The sequence below is a fragment of the Balaenoptera musculus genome, chromosome 8, assembly GCF_009873245.2.
Source record: "Balaenoptera musculus isolate JJ_BM4_2016_0621 chromosome 8, mBalMus1.pri.v3, whole genome shotgun sequence".
Lineage (NCBI taxonomy): Eukaryota > Metazoa > Chordata > Mammalia > Artiodactyla > Balaenopteridae > Balaenoptera > Balaenoptera musculus.
Window position 1 is genome coordinate 53,068,793 of NC_045792.1, and position 21,689 is coordinate 53,090,481.

The window sequence follows — 21,689 nt, forward strand, 5'->3', positions numbered from 1 at the left end:
GGAGATGGAGTTCTCACTCGGCGCGCCGAGCTGCAAAGAGCCCATGGAGGACTACAAGTTCCCGAGCGCAGCGCGCGGGCCCCGGGCCGCCACGCCCCTAGGCTGGGCTCCGGCCCTCCGCCCCCCTCGCAAAGCTGCGCTGGCCGCCCGCGGAGGGGAGGTTGCCGAGCGAGGGCAGGAGGTGGGTGCGGCGCGGCCGGGGGCACGGGGCGCAGGGACTGCTGGTGAGGGAACGGCCCACCTGGGCACCTGTCCTACCACGAGATGTCATCTAGCCTACCCTAGCCTCGCCATTCTCATCTGTGCAATGGGGATAGCAACGCCCGTGGCTTGGGGGGAGGGGACGTTTATGGAGAAGAAGGGGCGGAGCGGGTGGAAGGAGCCTGGATGGCTGGTGATAGTAAGAAAAGCCCGGATAATAAGGGCCGAGACTGTGGGAGGAGTCTGGTGGGTGGGGCATGGAGGGGCGGGGTCTCTAGATAAGGAGAACACGCGTGAGATCGGAGAAGGGGCTGCGGAGTGGATGCTGAGAAAGCCAATGAGGCAAGCCTGGGATGGATTGGGTGGAATGGGCCGAAAAGCGTTGGGGAGGGAGGGGTGGAGACGCAAAGATGAAAAGGATCCCTCTCGGCCCTGGAAAGCCCCGTGTCAGCAGTGCTGATATGGTTTGGGTAAGAGGTTGCCCGAATGGGCAAATGCCTGTGGATGCACAGAACACCTTTCTTTCCTTGTGACTAGAAGTAAAGAGCCCATCCCATGAACTCTGCGTCACATATATGGGCTCATTCAATTCACACCCTGTGAAGACGGCACCATATCTCTTTACAGTTGAGGAACCTGAGGCTCAGAGAAGTAAAGTGACTTGCCTAAAGCCACCCAGGATTCCTTACTCCAAAGAGCCTGTTTTTTTTCCCTGCACTGCACGGAGGTAGAGGTTTAATCTGTAGTGAATGGCAGGGAACAGACAAAAGTGTCCATGTCCTGCCCTTAACAGGTTGTGTGACAGGACCATCTTCCTCAACCCTTCTCAAGTGCCAACCTAAGGCAACCCTCCTATGCTTATTGTTAGGATGAAATGAGGCGATGGATTTGAAAGCCATTTGTTTATAAATTATCCTTGTGAGGAGCAGGAAGACCATAAGGAAGAGTGGTCAAAATGAGGTGCTTGGGCCTGAGGAAAACCACAAGGTGAAGCCTGAGGGTGAGCCAAGAGGATGAAGGAAAATACTGGAAGAGGGTGGGGGATGGTGATAGTTATTGGAAGTCTGCGCCGGATGAAAGAATACTTTGCTGTGCAAGCCAGGTCAGGTGGCTTCCCTTCTCCAGCCCACTTTTCCCAGTTGGCCAACTCCTTTAGGGGTCCATGTGTGTCACCTGAGTCTGGGAAGCACCTTTTCTCTCTGTGGTGTGGGCATAATGGAGCAGCCTGTGAGCTTCTTAGAGATATGAACTGGGCAAAACAGGGCTAAAGATACAGCTGTTGGGTGTTGGGGGAGGCCAGGAAGGGTGGTGCCCCCAGATAGTCCCCAGGGCTGTGAGCCAGAGTCTTTATCTGGTGGGCTGTGTAAGGTGGGGAAGACTGCTCCAGTTTATTGGGAGACACATTACTCACTTTGAGTGTTGTCATCCTTGAAATTAACCCAACTATGTTCTATCCATCCCCTACACAGTGGGAGTTCTTATATTTACTTCCACGTAATTACCTGGGCCTTGCCCTGTGCCTCAGATTCCAAATTAAAAATTCAAGAGACTATTTCAAAATAAAAAGTTTTTAAAATTCAGGAGAGATTGGTAAACCTCCCTATTGGTAGATGAGAGTCTGGGACTAGGAAAATGGATCTGACTAAATGGGAGGAGTTGTCCCCCTTCCCCTTCCTGCCTACTTCTTGGGGTACAGAGAGGGGAGATCCCTGTCCTAACAGGGTGGCCAGGCACCCATTTACTTAAGGAAAGTGGGCCTTGGTAAGGACTGAGAATAAAATGCTGTGGAGATGCAAAGAAGGGAAGAATGAATTGCAGCTGAGGGGCCTGGCAGATGACTGGCATTTTCTTCACAGTGTAGGCAGAGGGAGGGATAGCAGATGCCAAACTGCAGAGATAGGAGAGGGCCTGGCGTGGTCTATAAAGTAGGGATAATAATAAGCACCTTCATCTATGAGATTAACATACATAAAGTGCATAGCACAATAGTAACTGCTCAGTAAATGTCAGCCATTTTTATTACTGCTATTGTTGTTATTATGATCACCATCATATGCCCAAGAATTGGTCTAGGCCCACACAGCTAATAAAGGGGCAGAGCCTGATTCAAACGTAGGCCCAGGTGATGCCAAAGCCCATGCACTTTCCTCTCCCCACAAAGCCCCTACAGTTCTTTCTGGCCATCCACATCTTTGAGGTCCAGAAGTGGCCCCTCTTTGTTAACATTCTTGGTAAGCTATGACAGGAGTTTCTTTTCTGCTGTAGTAGCAGAGACTCTGGGTTCAGGAGAAAGCAGGGGAAACAAGTCCTAAACAGCCATCTTCTCCCAGCCTGGATCTCGGCATGGAGACAGGCAGGCCTAGTGTTGTGGTTTCTGTGGGGGGTTTAGTCTATGTAGAAAGACCACTCGGATTTAAATTCTAACCCCTCCACCGACTGCGGGCTATTTTAGCTAAGCCCTGGTTGGCTTCCTCCAGAGCGCTGAGACGTCAGGAGAACATCATGAGATGTTAATGCTTCTTAGTAGTAGTAATAACATCTAATATTTATGGAATCTGGCTATTTATTGGGGCCAGGCACACTGACTGGAACTTTATATCTACAGTCCCAGGAGGCAAGTGTTCTTTTCTTGCCCCTTCCTTCAAAATAAAAGTATTTTTAGAATTTTCAAGCCTACAGAAATGTTTAAAGAATAGCCTTTCACCTAGATGCACCAATTCACATTGCCGATTTTGCTTTTACACATGCACATTTTTTGCTAAGCTATTGAAAAGTTATAAGCATCTCCACACTTGGCCCCTAAATTCTTCAGCATGTATCTCCTAATTATAACATTTTGCAACATAACCATAACACCGTAACACCATTATCATACCTAAGAAAATTAGCAAGAACTCAATATTGTCTAATAAATAGTTGAGATTCAAATTTCTCCAACTGCCAAAAAAATCTCATATATTTTTTTAATCAGATACAGTCAAGATTCATTCATTGCATTTAATTATATCTCTTTAAGCAACTCATTTAATCTAGATAGAGCCCCTCTACCTGTTTAAACTTATTTTATAAATAATTGGGAGAAAAAAATAATAATAATAATTGGGTTCAGTTTGGTTTTTTTGTTTTTGTTTTTTCCGGCAATGTTGTGTACTTATTGAATCACATTAGGAGGCATATGATACCAGAGTCCTACTATCCATGAATGCTAAGTTTGATTATTGGATAAGGTCATAACAGCCTGATCTCTCTATAAAAGGGTAAGTTTTTCCCTCTCGTAACGAACAAGTAGTCTGTAGAGTGATTCTTTGAAACTGTCGGAATTATGTGTCCAGGATCACCTTTCACTCCACATCTGTTGATGATCCTTGCCTGAATAGCAACATTGAGGGTTGCAAAATGGTAATTTGCTAATCATGTCATTCTTTGTATACTTATTAGCTGGTATTCTTTGTTACAGAATAACTTTTTCTGTGTGTGTGTGTGTGTGTGTGTGTGTGTGTGTGTGTGTGTGTGTGTGTGTGTGTGTGTTTGTCTTTCTCATTCCCTCTCCTGTCCCTCTCTTTTTTCTTTTTGGAGTAACATAGACTCATGATTATTTTTTTTAACTCAATGTGTTATAACCTATTATCATCATTAATCTTTTTGGCATTCAAATTATCCCAAATTTGGCCAATGAGAGTCCCTTCAGGTCTGCTCCTGTGTTTTGGTTTTTGTTTTGGGTTTTTTTGGGGGGGGGAGATATAATTGACATATAACATTGTATTCATTTTAGGTGTAAACATGATTTGATATGTGTATATATTGCAAAATGGTCACCACACATAGTTACAAAATTTTTTTTTCTTGTGATGAGAACGTTTAAGATCTGCAGATCTGCGTTCTTTTGACTTCACCTCAGTAATCTTTGATTTCTTCTTTGCTGTCTGGAAAGAGATGTTCCAGGCTCACCTTGAACTTTTCCTGTCAAAGTACTGGAAGTACTGGAATCATCAGTTCCTCCAGGAAGCCCTGGTTTCTTTTTGTAGGAGACAACGTTTAAAAAACAAGATCTGGGGTCAGGTGTGCTCATTGCTACTCGGGTATCATTGCTAGGCTCTTGAGCAGAGCTAAGAAATGATAGATGGATGGATGGATAGATAGATAGATAATTATCAATGCCTTGTAGATTCATTGTTAAAACAATTGGTCCTCACTGTGTAAAAGGAGTAGATTGCATGTAAAATAGCTTCATTATGGAAGCTCAGTGAGCAGTAATGTAGGGAATTGCACAGAAAGAGCCCTTGCCTGTGCTAAGGCTCTGTGAGTGTATGGGCTGTTGGCTAGGACCTCTGTGTCTGGGTTCAGTCTCTTGCTCAGGACCCGGGTTAGAGAAGACCCCAGGCTGCCTCCAAAGGACTGGTCCTCTGAGCAGTGTCCAAACCTGGAACCTCCCAGAGGCTGTGAATCAGAGGTCAAGAATGGACACAAAGCCCTGGGCCAGGGACTCATCTTCCTTGGTTTGTGAAATAAAGATAATGTGATCTGTCCTGCCTGCATCCCAGAGTTGTTATAAGGATCAATATATATTTATTTTTTTAAATTGCTAATCAGTCTTTTCAACACATTTATTACAAAATTCCTTCCCCTTTTCATTGTCTTAATACCATAGTTCATTGCCTTATAGTCTGATTTCCTACATTAAACTAAGATATATTATGCTTTTTCAAATATTCTTTCAGGTTATCACTCACCAATTTTTCCAAAATAAGATTTTAATCTTTTTTTTTTTTTTAATCTTTTCAAAAAATACTTTTGGGAGTTGGACTAGGATAGCATAACAACTGTAATTAATTTTAGAAGAACAACTTTAAGATATTCCCTCTCAGAATCATCACAGGTCTCTCTTTATTCAAATCCTGTTTATGCTTCTTAATAAAATGTCATAGCTTTGTTTCTGAAGGGGGCACAGGCTTTGAAGAGAGACCTCACTTGGAATTCTAGCTCTGTTACCTCTAGCTGTGAGATCTTAAGCAGCTGTCTTCACCATTCTGTGCTTCAGTTTTATAATCCAGAAAATTGGGATGATAATCATACCTACCTCACAGCCTCGGTGTGGTGCTGTAATGAGATAATCTACAGGAAAATGCCTCACATAGCTCGGGGCATGTCCTCAGTGCTCAGGAAATGTTGATTCTCTGTGCACTGGTCTCATGTAGGTCAGAATCAAATTGAGGGGCAAGTTTGAGAGCACCTGGTAGGAGGTAGGAGGGGACAAGTGACAAAACTCTCCAAGGGGTTTGGCTGCTGAATTCCCAAGGAAGTCATTCAGAGCATGGCAGTCAGACAGGCCTAGGCTTGAATCCTGGCTCTGCCACTGCTTTCTTTGGGCAAGTTACCTACCTCTTAGAGCCTCAGGTTCTCATTTGTTAAGTAAAGATAATACTTTCCTCAAAGGAATGTTACGAGGATTAAATGAGCTAATGTGTATAATGCACCTAGCACAGGTAGGGTACCCAATAAGTACTCACCGGGCAATAGCTGTGTCCCTCGTGAGGCCTGCAGGAATGGAGACATAGTTTTAAAGTAGGACTCTCTAGAGCGATGTCTTGACTGCCCTTTCTTATGGGACACCTACTCAAAGAATTCTGTTTCCTTTATTACAATTAGAGGTTGCAACCGGGTCATTTTTCAGGCCCCAGACTGGGATTGGCCCTTCACATGGTACCAGGCTGGGCCTTATGATCCACCACCCCTCGTTTTGGCCACAGACCCATTTCAGGGAGGAGAGAATTTCCAGCCAACTCCCAAGTTCCCAGGCCCCCTGGCCTTCCCTGCCCAATCAGATGGTCTGAGGATCCGCATGGCATAATTTCCTGGTTTTCTCAGAGAGGGAAATGGGCTGATCTTTTTCTTGGTTCTTTTCAAGTAGAGAGGCGGACTTGGAAAGTCTCCTGCTTAAGAAAAATTATTTGTTCAGACACAGTGGTAGGGTTTCTTTTATCTCCTACTTCGTGGTTCAGTTTGCATTCTCATTCATCTTTTCTAATCTGGCTTTTAAAAACCTGGCTTTTTGTGTTTTGCTGCTTTGTCATTAGGCATCATGAGTTGGTATTAAAATAGAAGGGTATAGACCTCTAGTGGACTTGGGGTATGTCAGCTATGGAGGGGCTCCAGGCCATCCAGGATCCTGTCCCCATATCCTCAGATGTGAGTGGGCAGAGTCCCAGGCCAGCCATGAACTAGCTGCCGAAAGACCTACCCCAGTCTGATCTGGACAGAGAATAAGGGAGTATGCATCTCCCACTCACGCTGGGACCTCAAGGTGGGAAGGGGAAACTATCAGAGGTGTTGGACTCACACTGACCTGGATTCAGATCGCAGCTCCTCCAGTGACTAGCTCTGTAACCTTGAGCAGTCTTTTAACCTTTCTGAGCCTCAGTTTCCTTATCTGTAAAATAGAGATAATAGCATCTATCTCACACGGTGCTTGTAAAGACATCAAATGAGGTAATGCATGTACAGAATCAGCACAAGAGTATCATCCTCTGTACTTTTCTATATATTTTTATTAAAAATAAATAAAATGCTACCATGTGTTAGGCGAAGCATTATAAAAGCAGGAGGTGTTGTGCTCAGCAGGTGGTAGCTAGTGTCTTGTCAAGCAAGCTGCATAGCAGTATTTTAAAAGGCTACTTCAGGGATTCTCACACTTGCTGAAGCTATTAAACAGCCTTTTGTTGCTATTACAACTCTCAGCAACCTGTGCAGTGGGAAGACTGAGCTTTCCACTGGCTGGCTGTGTGTCCTGGGCAAGTCCTCAGTCTTTCTGAGTCTCTCTTTCCTGTCTGCCAAACAGAATGATGCCTGCTTTGTAGGATTGCTATATGAATTAAAAGGGCTGATGGGTGTAAAGGCCTCGGATGTAGTGGAATGCTCAGTGCATGTTCATTCCTTCCTCTCTCAGCCCCTGCCCGAGTCCCCCCAGCACCTACTGTGTGCTAGGCAGTGAATACGCAGGGACACTGCTCTCACAGAGATCACAAACTAGGCAGTGGTTTTCACAAACAATTTTTATCACAACCCACAGTATGAAGGTACACTCTATATCACAATCCAGTTCCTCTTCCTATCTCTGTCTGTGTCTCTCTCGCTCTCTCTCACACACACACACAAAGGAAACAAAAGTTTCACAACACTATATATATAAAACTGATCATAACCTAGTGTATTGTATTGTCCATGACGCAGTCACAGTCTTGATTTTTTTCCCAGTTTATGAAGGCATAATTTATGTGCAGTAAAAGTCACCCTTTTTAGGTATACAGTTATATGAATTTTTATAATCTTTATACAGTCATTTGTCTACCAGCACATCGAGATATAGAATATTTCCGTCACTCCAAAATATTCCTTCATGCCTGTTTGTAGCCAGTCTTACCCCTAGCCTCTCCAGTCACTGATCTGATTTCTGTCTCTCTAGTTTTGTCTTTTCCAGAATGTTGTATAAATAAAATCATATGCCATGTAGCCTTTTGAGGCAGGCTGCTTTCACTTAATAGAATGCTTTTGAGATTCTTCTGTGTTGTGGTGTGTGTCAGTAGCTAGTTCCTTTATATTGCTGAGTCATATTCCATTGTATGGATGTACCACAATTTGTTTATCATTTACATTTTAGTTTCTGGGATTGGGCAATTCCAAATAAAGCTACTATAATCATTCACACATGGGTTTTTGCATGGACATGTGTCTTCATTTCTCTGGGATAAATATCTAGGAGTAGGATTGATGGGTCATGTGGTAACTGGATGCCAAAAACTGTTTTCTCCTGTGGTTGCACCATTTTGCATTCTCACTGGCAATATATAAGAATTTCCATTGCTCTGTGTACTTATCAGCATTTGGTATTGTCACATTTTTCATTTGAGCCATTGTAATAGGTATACTGTGGTTTTAATTTTCATGTCCCTAATGACTAAGGATACCAAGCATCTTTTCATGTGATTATTTGTCATCTATATATCTTCTCAGTGAAGGTGCTTCTTCAGATCTTTTGCCCACTTTTCAGTTGGGTTGTTTATTTTCTTACTGAGTTTTGAGAGTTCTTTATATATTCTGGTTAACAATCATGTATCAGATAGGTGTTTTGCAAATATTTTCTTGCAGTTTGTGTCTCATTTTCATTTTTTTAAAATAATTTTTAAAAATTTATGTATTTATTTTTGGCTGCGTTGGGTCTTTGTTGCTGTGCGCAGGCTTTCTCTAGTTGTGGCGAGCGGGGGCTACTCTTTGTTGCGGTGCACGGGCGTCTCATTGCGGCGGCTTCTCTTGTTGGGGAGCACGGGCTCTAGAGCGCAGGCTCAGTAGTTGTGGCACGGGGGCTTCAGTAGTTGTGGCTCGCGGGCTCTAGAGCGCAGGCTCAGTAGTTGTGGTGCACGGGCTTAGTTGCTCTGCGGCATGTGGGATCTTCCCAGACCAGGGCTTGAACCCGTGTCCCCTGAATTGGCAGGCAGATTCTCAACCACTGCGCCACAAGGGAAGCCCTCATTTTCATTTTTTTTAACAGTGTCTTTTGAAGAGGAGAAGTTTTTCATTTGGATGAAGTCTAGTTTATTAAATTTTCTATGATTTGTGCCTCTTAGGTCCTATCTAAGAAATCTTTGCCTAACAGAAAGTCACAAAGATTTTCTCCTAGAAGTCTTATAGTTTTAAAAAGAGTTTACGTTTAGGTCTGTGATCCATTTTGAGTTAATTTTCATATATGTTACAAGATATGAGCTGAGGTTCTCTTTTTGCATACGGATATCCAGTGATCTTCATCTTGAGAAAGCCAGGGAGGAGGGCCATATGCAAAGCAGATCATTACATGATGGAATGGTGGGCTGTGCAAGGGACCAGAAACCCCAAGAGGAGAGCTGGGAAGGTGGAGATCTGGGGACTGCCTTATTGAGGCAGTGACTCATAGGCTGGGCCTTACAGATTGACTGCAGAGATGGTGGAGAAAGTGAAGAAGGGTGGTACGAGGAGAGCAAAGGCAGGGCAGGTGAGGGCGGATGCGGAGGTGTCAGGAGTCCCAGAGCATAGAGTGTGGGGAGAGGCAGGATTAGAGGTGGGATTGGATGAGCAGGGTGGTTAGAGCAGGCAGTACTATGTCAGGAAGATCGGCCTGCAAACTAAAATGGAAGGTGGACAGAAAGGCGGAAGGGAGCCAAGTGAGGATGTTGGGGGAGCGGGGATGAGGCCTGAGCTCCAGGAGTTGCCATAGGGACAGGTACAAGGGGACAGTTGAGAAAAATGTTAGGATGCGGAGTCAGGGCCGCCTCTCAGGCTCAGGCAGATGGGTGGCTAAGAAGAATTAACGTCAGGTTCTGGGGAAGAGGAATTCTGTGTGAGGCTTCTGGTACCCATAGAAAATTCAGGTGGAGGTGTCCAAGAGGCAGCTGGGTACACAGGGGGCCTGGAGCTCTGTGGCCAAACCCGCCTGCCACATTCATGAAGCTTCTCAGCCCCGCGAGGTGCCAGTTCCTGCCCCCTTGTGTCACTGTGGCTCTCAAACAGAGCCTGTGGATTTGCCATGGTGGACACCGTGGCACTGTGACTAGGAAATAGGGGCTTGAAGGGCTGAGTCCTCTGACTCCTGGGTCTGGGGAGAATACCACAGGGAGCACCCTGGTCTGTGGTCAGGAGACCTGCCTTCTAACCAGCCTCCGCCCTGACTGACAGCAGCTCCTGGTGCTGCCCTGGACGGATGATCAGGAGCCTCACAGCAGGGGCTCAGGGGCAGGAAGGCAGGTGCTCTGCTGCTTTTGCAAGCAGAAAAATAGGAGTTTGGGTGCCCAGCCAGGGGCCCCCAGGTACGCCCTGTGGCTCCTGATTGTCTTCCCTACCCCTGTGCTTTGAGCTCTTCAGAACTAATGTGCTTAGGAGATACGGGGTCTGCAGCCCATAGAACTGTCAGGAAAGACAGCCCAGCCTCTCTCTCGCCTAAGCCTGCTCTTTCCGTGGAGCTGAGCCACTTCACAGAGCCTGGGCCTTAAATCAAACAGGAAGAGAGACTGGAAACTAGGTCCAGCTCCTGCCTGGACTCCCTGGAGAGAAAATCGGTCAGACTCAGGCCCCAGGCCAAGCATCCGCCTCAGCTGCAGGTCTCAGCACAGCCACCCCCGCTTCCTCAGAGCCCTCCCCCTCCCCCTCTCTGTTGGACACCCCCTCCAACACTGTCTCACAGCCCATCTGCTCCAGGCTTCTGCTGATGATTTTGTAACTTCATCATGGGCTTGTTTCTCTTCAGACACTCCAGATGGTTAATGTCTTTCTGCAGTATCAAAGTGCCCCATTAGACAGGGAAAGAATTACAAAGGGCCCTCCCCACAGAGAGTTGGGTGGGACAGCCGAGCATCTTCCACACCCAGCATGGCCTCCACCCTCTGAAGTAAGGGGGTCTCAGTGCAGTCAGCCTCCTCAGAAGGCAGGTGTGTGGTGAGAACTGCCCTGGCCCGCTTGCCGCCCCTGTTGGGTGACTTTCGGGAAGTCCCCCTCTTGGACCTCTGTTTTCCCATCTGGACAGTAAACATGCCAGAATTAATTCCAGACCTACTCCCACATCTCTTGGTACATCTTCCTTCCTTCCTTCCTTCCTTCCTTCCTTCCTTCCTTCCTTCCTTCCTTCCTCCCTCCCTTCCCCCTCTTCCTTCCGTCCGTTTCTTTTTTTCTTTCTTTCTTTCATTGTTGAGGTAGAGTTGATTTACAATATTAGTTTCAGGTTTACAGCACAGAAATTCAAAATTTTTATAGATTATACGCCATTTAAAGTTATATAAAATATTAGCAATATTCCCTGTGCTGTAATTGTTACATTTCTCTTGTTACTGCACCCTCACTGCCTCTTGCTGTGGTCTCCTCTGCCAGCCTGGGCTCTTCTCAAGGGCAGCACTGGGGCTCATTCCTCCCTGTGCCCTCCACACCCAACATTAGAGGAAGATTGCTGAATTCATTCCACAGGTTGGCCCCTGGGAAAGTATCGTCTTGGAAGCCAAAAAGGTACATCCCTTGATTTCTAGAACCTTAAAGAAAAGTTAGAATCCAAGACTTCAGGTTGAAGGAGACACCAGCCCTAGACACTAGAGGCTGTGAGATCAGTGGGGGAATGGTGGGGGAGGGTTGTTAAGGAGTGGAGTGGGTAAAGAGCTTTCAGGAAGGGTGCTTGGTGGCAGAGTCCCACATTCGTGCTGACCTCAAAGCAAGTTTCAGAGGAGGCTGGGGTGCCATCCTGGTAGGAAAGGGCAGGCCATCAGGAGCCAAGAGCATCTTCATGGCAAGGCAAGTTGTCATGGGAGGATGAGAATCCAGAAAAGAGTGTCACTTAGAATCCAGAGGGTTGAGTGACCCATTGTGGGCCTGGTAGATAGATGGAAGTGATACTAATCACAGCCATTTGTTGTGAATTCTTTTAGATGGAAAAAATAATTAAATAAGAAGGCAACATTGGTACAGTAGAAGGAGCACGGGGCTTGGAGTCCTAAATCTCAGAACATCTGTTAAGTACCTACAATGGACCAGTCTTTGGCTAATAAGCATGAATACATTTGTCTCTCTCATATAAAGGAACCTGGGCTTGAATCCTGGAAGGACCCTTCACTGGTCTGAGCATAGGGAATGAATCCTGACACAGTTTCCCTTATCTGCACAGTGGGGATGATTGGTGATATTGTCTATGTCAAAGGATAATGTAAACAAATGTACGTAAGAGCAGCTAGCATAGCATTCAGTCCAGGCACATTTTCTTTCTTTCCTTAGACCAGTGGTTCTCTGTCCTAACTGAACATTTAGAATCAGCTTTTAAAAAATACCAATGCTGAGGCCACATTCCAGGCCAATTAAAACAATCTCTGGAGGGTGGAACCCAGGCTTTGTTTTATCTTTTTATTTCTTTCTTTTTTTTTTTTTTTTTAAACTCCCTAGTGAACCTAATATGCTTTAGACGGTGTGGCAATTATTACCCATCCATTTGTTCATCAAGTATTAATTCGTTTCAACTCCAAGAACCTACAATAAGAAATTGAGAACTGTGACTACCCAGATGTTATGGACTGAATGTTTGTGTCCCCCAAAATTATATGTTGAAATCCCAACCTCCAATGTGATGGCGTAAGGAGGTGGGGCCTTTGGAAGATTAGGTCATGAGGGTGGAGCCCTCATGAACAAGATTACTGCCCTTATAAAAGAGATTCCAGAGAGCTCTCTTACCCCTTCTGCCATATTAGGACACAGTGAGAAGACAACCCTCATCAGACATCAGATCTGCCCCTACCTTGATCCTCAACTTCCCAGCCTCCAGAACTGTGAGAAATAAATGTTTGTTACTTAAGCCACCCAGTCTACAGTATTCTGTTATACCAGCCCCAACAAACTAAGATATCAGATATGGTTAGGTAATGGTCATTTCTTACTTACCTCTCTCTGTAGTACTACTTTCCAGCACCCCAGCCTCCTGCCATGTCCGACCCCATCACGCTGAATGTCGGGGGGAAGCTCTATACAACCTCACTGGCAACCTTGACCAGCTTCCCTGACTCCATGCTGGGCGCCATGTTCAGCGGGAAGATGCCCACCAAGAGGGACAGCCAGGGCCACTGCTTCATTGACCGTGATGGCAAAGTGTTCCGCTACATCCTCAACTTCCTGCGAACCTCCCACCTGGACTTGCCCGAGGACTTCCAGGAGATGGGCCTGCTCCGCAGGGAGGCTGACTTCTACCAGGTGCAGCCCCTGATTGAGGCCCTGCAGGAGAAGGAGGTGGAGCTGTCCAAGGCCGAGAAGAATGCCATGCTCAACATCACGCTGAACCAGCGTGTGCAGACGGTCCACTTCACTGTGCGTGAGGCACCCCAGATCTACAGCCTCTCCTCTTCCAGCATGGAGGTCTTCAACGCCAACATCTTCAGCACCTCTTGCCTCTTCCTCAAGCTCCTCGGCTCCAAGCTCTTCTACTGCTCCAATGGCAACCTATCCTCCATCACCAGCCATTTGCAAGACCCCAACCACCTGACTCTGGACTGGGTGGCCAATGTGGAGGGCCTGCCTGAGGAGGAGTACACCAAGCAGAACCTCAAGAGGCTCTGGGTGGTGCCAGCCAACAAGCAGATCAACAGCTTCCAGGTCTTCATGGAGGAGGTGCTGAAGATCGCGCTGAGTGACGGCTTCTGCATCGATTCTTCTCACCCACACGCTGTGGATTTTATGAACAATAAGATTATTCGATTAATACGGTACAGGTAAAAGGACCCCAGCAACATTGGAGGGGGGCTTCCCAAAGCCAAGATCTTGGAGAGTGTCTCGCCAGTGGTGTGAGGCCGGCCACTGTACTAACCTGTATTAATCGTGTAGCAGGACTTGATTTCCCCCGTGATGCAGTCCACCTGTAGGAATCCACATGTCCTCTTGACAGAGCCACCTTTTTCCTTGCTACTTTGAGCTGGGGATGGGCAGTTTGCTCTAAGTGAATAGTCTGCCAACATGTCCTAAAGGAGGCCACAGGAGGACTTCTTGGCTAGACAAAGGAACAGCAGTTTTTTCTTGGGTCCAGCTCTCTCTCTATCATTAGACGGTGCCTCACTTAGCCATCTGTAAACAGAGCCTCTGGTGGAGGAGATGGGGTGAGAACAAGAGGCTCCCTCTAGTTTCTCAGGACATGAAGTACCCAGAAATTCCCATCCTGCCTGCCCCTCCGTCCCTGGGATGTGGCCAGAACCTTGGACTTGCTTGGCTGGCTTGGAAATGAAGTGGGTAGTGAGGGTGGGATTTGAGCCTGGCATGGCCTGGAGGAGTTAGCCTCCAGGCGGGGTTCAGAAGATGGGGATATCCCTCTTGACTGGGCCAAATCTAGGCCTTTGGGGATTTCCGGCTTCAGAAATAAGCTGCTGTCCCTGCGAAGATTTGAAAGTATCTGGAGCCAGTGCAATGAAAGGCGCTTCATAATGTGGCCTGATACCTGACTTTTGTAATCCTTTCCCCAAGAAGGTGAAGTGTCATTGAAACAGATCATTTAAAACAAATATATTATGGACTCTCAGGGTTGGAAAATGATTCAGCAGTCGCTCAGTCCTCCCACACCCCCAGCACACCCCAGCGCATTTGCGGCTGAGGGCTTCTCCCCAGTACCTTCAGGAGATCAACTATCCCTGCTTGCATACCCTCAGTGACAGGAAGTTCGTCATCCCCAAGGCCAGCCCCTGCCATAGTTGGCTGTTAGAAAGTCCTTCCTTATATTGAGCCGAAACCTGTCCTTCCACAACCATTTTCTGGTCCTGGTAGACCTTCCTTCTCACCCAAATGTGTATTTTCTCTTTCAAAATAGTTCACTTTGAGAGGCCAGATACCTATTTTGAAAATATTATTACTCGGTATTAGGATTCCTCTCAGGATTTGTCTTCAGAACCAAGGTTAGCCCCTTTCATTCCCTGTAAGTCATCCCCATTTTGTTGTGGGTTTGCTTCATTTGTGACCCTCCCTCCTCCCCAGACATGACTGTGCATAGCTTTTGACCATCTTCTGTTGAGTTTGAAGATTGCTGCCCCAGAGGAAGGAGACCAGGGTCTTGGCAATGTGTAACAAGGAGCCTGGGAGTGATCTGAACCATAACATTGCCCTTGGAGTAAGCGTCCAGCCCTTAAAACACTGCTCTGAGGATGTGGGCTTCCCCTGCAGTAGTTTCTGGGCATAACCAGCCCATGGACCTCCTTGGGGTGAGACCCTGAGCCGCCACTTCCCAGGGAGTGATGAGCAGTGCATGTCTCAGAGCTGCACATTATGATTCATCCCTGGCGTGAGGGTGGCCTTGGGGGTCCCAGAATCTTCCCCACTGTGCAGGGGCCCTCAGACAGAGCCAGAGAAGTCTGGTGCCACAGGTGCCCCCAGGGGATGGTCCGAGGAAGGGGCTTCCCACAGTTACGCCCTGTGAATAGGGAGCTTGTATGCTGGGCTGTGGGCAAGGCCACATCCCTTAGGTAATAAAGGTCTTTTCTCCCCTACAGTGGGACCCAGGAGTCTCTGATAACTGTCCCATGCCACCAGGCCAATGGTATTCAGGAAAGCCACTCAGGAGAACCCAATTTAGACCAGCCAGCAGAAGCTGTGACCATAGCAGAACAGTTTAAGGAAGAAATCTCATAAATCACCACTGTCTCTTTTTCTTTTCCATAAAAATTCTTTCTCCATCTTTTCGGTGCTTCTTAATTCAAGCAGCTTGACTTTAGAGAAAGCACAGGTCCTGTGAAGCCACTAATTTGCTGTGTGACTTTATGCAAGTCACTTACCTCACTGAGCCACCTCTGTTTCTTCATCTGTGAAATGTGCATAACAGTAACACATTAGCCTACCTACCTCACAGGGCTGTTGTGAGGATCAAATGAAATAATTTATGTGAGAATACAGTATAATTGATAAATGGTTGTTATTATTTTGTGTCTACATATAAGGGAAAAAACCTTGGCTTTGGAATCAAGCTGACCTGGGTCTGAATTCTGGCTCCATCGCTTGCTGTGTAACCTTGAACAAGTCCCTGGGCCTCCCTGATTTGTTTCCTCCTAGCTAGGCCTGGCCCATAGGAGCTCAATAAATGTTTGCTCTTTTAGGAGTAATGATGGACTGTCATGCAGGAGACACCATGAGCATATAACAATTTAACAAGCCTTCTGGGGCACCTGGTGTATGGTCCCTGAGGATGGGAACAGCCACAGATAAGTTTAGTCTGGAAGAGCTTAGAGGGCCACACAGTGTGCTGTGGGAACTTGGGGACAGCAAGCTTAGTTCTCAGGGCATAATGGATGATCGAGCTGGGCCTTTAAGGGTAGGTTGGATGGTAACAAACTGAGCTAAGGAGGGCACCGTGGGCACTGGAAACGCCATGAGCCGAGGCCCGGGAGCCATGCAGGTGAGGCTGCACGCAGGGCGCCCGCACAAAGGGAGCCACAGGCAGTACACGCAGAGTCCTCACTGTGCACGTCTCCCTCAGGTGAGTGCAGCCACCTGCTCGGTGCAACAGAGAGATACTGAGCCCGCAGGCGGCACCATCCCAGAGGACCAGTGAGTCGGGGTGGGCTGGGAGGCAGGCATGTGATTCTTGTCATGAGCCCCTAGCTGCCCGGAGCGAGACGCAGTGGTGGTCCGTGATCTCAACCGGACTCAGTTTATTTAGCCTTTTGCACAGCTGAGAGCTTTGTCCCAACTAAAGGGCAATTCTGGGCACACGACCTTGTCAGCTCTCTGTTCCTCCCCGAGGCATGCAGAGGGATGGTCAGGGAGGGTTCTCTCCAGGGAACCCTAAGGCACTTTGGCGTGACCACTTGGTGAGACCTGCCACCAAACAGGGCCCCTGCATGCTGGAAGGTCAGCAGTAGCTGTCACCTCAGGCACCTCCTAAAGCTCTTTGCCCTTTTATGAAGGGCAAGCCTTCTGATGCTAGGTTCTGTCTTTGGGCCAGAGCTCCCTGTGCAGAGGTGGCCATGGCACCCCCCTTGCCAAGACCTCAGTGCCCTACACAGCCCCCCAGGCTAGGATGTGGTCACTCTGCTTTGTAAACTGCTATGTGGCCTAAAACATAGCGCTTTTGTAACTGCACCTTTGTTCACCCCAAACTTCCAGCTTTCTTTTACAAATTACTCCTAAAACAGGCTACTGTAAGTGGAGGCATAGCCAAGATCAGCCTAGGCCAATTTCTTATGTGTCCAGAGCACCAGCCCATCCCTTTCCTGAACTGTGGTCTGTTCACACTGACCACCTGAGTCTGCCTGTATCCCACAGGGCTCAGGGCTGGTTGGGCAGTTGGCAGGGAAATGAGACCCCGTGATCATCTTGCAGAGCAAAACAACCTTGATAACTGGCCCATCAAAGGGAGGGGCCCAGGCTTCTTTCCAGGCCTTGTGGGGTCCTGGCTCTGGCAGCTCCGTCTATCCAGACAGCCCTGTGACCTCAGTCTCCTTCAGAACCTTCAGGACAGTGTGGCACCAGACAGCTATGGAGACAGTCTGGTGACATGCTCACCCCAGTCTGGGGCACAGGGACCAAGGGGGGCCCTGAAGAGAAAAGTTGGCCTATGGAAACCAGAGGATCACTGAGCAACCCCTGGTACCCAGAACCCCACCCGACACAAAGGACAACAAAACAAGCTCTGTGGTGCCACTGCTTAGCTCTGACTTCTGGGCAGGGAGTACATGCCCAATCAGGTGTGTCTGACCTCACTGCCCCCTCTCCTGGACCTATTTTCCACCAACTTCCCTGGCCCTCCCACCCCAATATATGTATTTGGGAGTATTTCAAAACCTTTATCAACATTTCCCAGTTAACTGACAGCCCTAGAGTGTTCTATCCCATTCTTATGTCAGTCCCTCCCAAAAGCCTAGGTTCCCTTTTACTGAGGTGCTGGGTAAAGGCTCAGTTGAGTCACAAATCCTCTAGAGATCCTGCTGCATTGTGACATGGGTTCTCCCTTCCCAACCCCAATTAGTTCACTTTATAAATCCAGTACTGAATTTGCTTAAAAAAACACCCTTTTTGGGCTTCCCTGGTGGTGCAGTGGTTGAGAATCTGCCTGCCAATGCAGGGCACATGGGTTCGAGCCCTGGTCTGGGAAGATCCCACATGCCACGGAGCAACTGGGCCCGTGAGCCACGATTACTGAGCCTGTGCGTCTGGAGCCTGTGCTCCGCAACAAGAGAGGCCGCGACAGTGAGAGGTCCGCGCACCGCGATGAAGAGTGGCCCCCGCTTGTCACAACTAGAGAAAGCCCTCGCACAGAAACGAAGACCCAACACAGTCATAAATAAATAAATAAATAAATAAAAGACCGTGAATTTCTTTAAAAAAAAAAACAAAAAAAAAAACACCCTTTTGTTTGGCATCTCATAGGTTTGCCAAGCTCCTTCCTGTCCATAGTTCCATTTCACAGAACCAAAGAATGACCATGCCATGCCATTCCACACCTCGCCTGCCCTTTACTACTTTGTCTACATAGCAAACATCTGCTCATCCTTCAACACTCTGCATGAGCCTTGCCTCCTTGGCTCACCAAGTAGAGTTACTCCCAGCCCGCTTTGTACCACCCTGTATCTGGCGTGGACTTTTATCAGCATACCGCAGCTGTTCACAGGCAGTGTTGTGCTGGTAAATATTTAACAACTAGCTCTGATGGAAACGCACTGATGTGTAGCATCAGCCAATTTCCATGGTGTAAATACTCTCACAGCAGTCAATTTCAAGTCGCCAACATGAAGTCACTGATCATCGGGGAAGGGAGGCACACAATGGGCTCTGGAGAGCCGGCGGGAACCTGCTCCAGCACACCTCCGTGTCTCCCACTGAACCGCATGCTTCTGAGGGCAAGGGCTCTGGCTGGCTCTTTGTATCACCAGTGCCCAGCACACAGAAAGTGCTCAGCGTATGTTTGAGGGACCTCTGCCACCTGTGGAAGATGACATTTTTACCTCCCTGATGTCCTCTCTTGTTCAAACTCCATCTTGCTCAAAAGTCTTGCTCAAACTTTTTCCTATAACACAAGAAAAAGTCCAAAGTTCCTGGCTCTTTATATACAGGCTTCAACCTACTTAAGAGCACAGATTCTGGAGTTAGACTGCCTGGAATCAAATCCTGGCTTTGCCACTTAATGGCTATGTGACCTCTGGCCAGTTACTTAACCTCTCTCTTTCCTTGTCTGTAAAGTTGTGGTAATAGTACCTGTAACCCATAGGGCTGTTGTAAGGGTTTGATGAGGAATACATCTTCAGCTTTTTGAATAGGGCCAGGAGTATAGTGCTCTACTTACTACATTAATTACTACCATTACTATAATTATTACTATCATCATCATCATTATTTTCTGTCCTCATCTTTCATTGCTGTCTTACTTGCTCATGCCCTCAGTGTCCCCTGCATAATCCACATGGATTTTTAACTCCTGACCTTTGCCCAAGGCACTCCTACTGCTTAAGGCATCCCACTTCTCCTCTCCAGTGACCCAAACCCTGTCCATCCACAGTGGATACCCTTCTCACCCTCCACCACCCTCTCACTGAGCCCTTCCTCCTCTGGTCTTTCAGTGCCCTTCTGGTTGGCATCTCCAGGGGTCTGAGAATCAGATCTCAAATCACATGGTCTGTTTATTCACATACTCTTTTGAACACCTAACGTATACCAACCCCAGGGCTGGGCTCTGAGAAAGCAAAGATGAACCCTGAACATTCCTGATCAGGGTGTGCAGTGGGGGAGAGAGACAGGTAAACAAATTCCAATAGGATGGGCAGTGCGAAGGTGGAAGTCTGTTACAGGTGGAGTGGACTACAGAGATAGGATAGCCTCAATGTTGACACCACTTTACAGTTTAACAAAGCACTTTGCTTTCTTTTACTCATTTAATCCTCCCAACAAGGCTCTGAGAGAAGCAACACAGGAGGGGCTTTTTTTTAATAGATGAGGATGAAACGACTTGCATGTGAACACACTGTGTGTAAGTACAGTGCCTGAACATAGTAGGCCCTTGGCTAATTATGAAATTGAATTATATGTCATTTAATTCAAATTAAGTGGCCAAGTCAAGGTGAGAACCCAGTCTGAATCCTCCTTCAGGATTATTTCCCCTAAGTTGTGAGGCCAAGGACAGAACCAGGTCTCCAAGTGCCAGGACTCTGATCCAGGCTTTTCCACAATGTTCCAGGTGACTTCGGGTAAATCACTTCACTGAGCTGGGCCAGAGAGCATCCTTGGTCGAAGGCAAAAAGGTAGAGTTCAGCTCTACCAGCTAGAAGTCTCTTCTAGCCAGAGTTGGCTGGAAGAATGATCCTCCTAATTCTGGAGTTATGTGAGCAGAGACCAAAAAAAAATCCCTTGATGGGGCTGTCATGGGCTTCTAGCACTGGCCTGGCCCCACTTGTCTTCTCCCAGCCTTTTGTGCTGTGAACATAATACTTGGTGACAGAGCAGTCCTGGGATTTTTGTATTTTCCGGTGTGAAATGCTGGACGCTATTAAGTGCTTCTGGAGCTAAAACAACCAGGCAAAGTGGAGTCACTCAGATGTCATGTCATACTACTACTATTCCCTTGAGTGAAGTCCGAAAGCTTTTGTGAGGATGAGGCTTATTCCACTGCAACATGGTGCTCCCCACCTCCTTAGAAGGGGAGGCAGATGAGACAAATCTCAGCATCCCCACATCATCATTCCTGAGCAAAGAAAGGGGCTTCCTTACTTGGCGGCTAAGAAAAAGGACTGTCAGAACGTGACATTCATTGGCTATTTTTGGCATAGAATCTGAGAATGCTGTCCTAGAAGGAAATTTGTAATTGACCATCAAAGGCGAAGAGGAAAGAGAACTGGCTTTCAGTCAAGCAGACCAGTCCAAATCCTGGCTCTGCCGTGTGACCTTGGCAAGCACCACCATCTCTCTCTGTCTCAATGACTTCATCTAGGAAGTGGGGATAAGAATACCTGCATTCCCTACCTCGTAGAGTGATTATAAGGATGAAGTGAGAAGTACATGGAGAGCGCCTGGCTCCCTCCTCTTGGCCCTGGACTTCATGCTGTCCACACTGGATGGGGAGATCTCTCCTAAAGCAGGGACCACCTCTCACACCTCTATATCCCTGGCCTTCAGCACACTGCTTCCAAGGGGAGCTCCTCAGTTCACATTTGTTGAATAAATGACTGAACTCCACCTCTTTACCCTTACCCATTAGGAAACAGGTCCAGAGTGGTGGAGGGACTTGTCCCAGTTACACAGCCAGGGAGGACCCCAGGACCCTTGACTCCCAGCCCTCTCTCTCCCATACACTACGCCTTGTGCATGCCACATTTGGCAAAGCCCTCTTTGCACATTGGAGCCTTTCTTCTTCTTCTTCTTCTTTTTTTTTTTTTTTTTTGGAGCCTTTCTTCTTTCAGCCTCTTGGTTGGCGAGCAGCAGACTTGGAACAAGAACCCAGATCTGTCAGGCCCAAAGCCATGAGCTCATTTTATGAGGTGCACCAAAAGCTCAAGTGGGGCCTACGCAGCTTTTTAAATCTGTTTCCCAGCCGTGAGTTTAGCTAGTTCTGCAGGTGATGAGCATCCGTTGGGAAGATGCCTCACCACCCTACCTCCCTGCATAAATCTGACATTGAACAGTGGCCAAAATCAGAGGCTGAAGGCCAAATGGCCTTGCCTGCTCCCCTTCAGTCGATCTTTGTTGCCAAAAGCAAAGAAACAGGACATAGTCTCTTTCATCAATTCTAAGACACATATTTTTTCACATTCCAACATCTCTGAAATCAGGCTGAGACTTAACAATTGATAGTATCTTTCAATTATAATTGGCATTATTTATTCTTATGTGGTAAAACATAAAATAAACTTGTCTTGAAATTGTCTTAGGTTAAATGAAATCCAACATTAACCAACAGTGGCAATGTCACTGCAGGTCTGCATACCCTTTCCCCTGGGCTAATTAGACCCTGGAAGCTTTGCCCCTGGCCCAACATCCTTATTTCACAG

At 47.2% G+C, this 21,689-nt stretch overlaps 2 protein-coding genes across 2 annotated transcripts in view; one reads left to right on the top strand and one right to left on the bottom strand.

Moving 5' to 3' along the window:
* Positions 1 to 5,733, bottom strand: part of USP35 (ubiquitin specific peptidase 35) — a 73,606-nt gene extending 67,873 nt beyond the window's left edge. Inside the window, exon 1 of the mRNA XM_036859538.1 lies at positions 5,709 to 5,733. The gene's annotated coding sequence lies outside the window, so the exon portion shown is untranslated. The remainder of the gene's footprint in view (positions 1 to 5,708) is intronic.
* On the top strand, positions 107 to 15,619 carry KCTD21 (potassium channel tetramerization domain containing 21). The gene is made up of 2 exons (XM_036859550.1): positions 107 to 181; positions 12,643 to 15,619. The coding sequence occupies exon 2, from the start codon at positions 12,673 to 12,675 to the stop codon at positions 13,453 to 13,455; it is 783 nt and encodes a 260-aa protein (XP_036715445.1). The 5' UTR covers positions 107 to 181; positions 12,643 to 12,672; the 3' UTR covers positions 13,456 to 15,619.
* The last annotated feature ends 6,070 nt before the right edge of the window (positions 15,620 to 21,689 follow it).

Bases quoted from the DNA above. Each gene is read 5' to 3' on its own strand.
- KCTD21 (XM_036859550.1), top strand. From the start codon at position 12,673: ATGTCCGACCCCATCACGCTGAATGTCGGGGGGAAGCTCTATACAACC.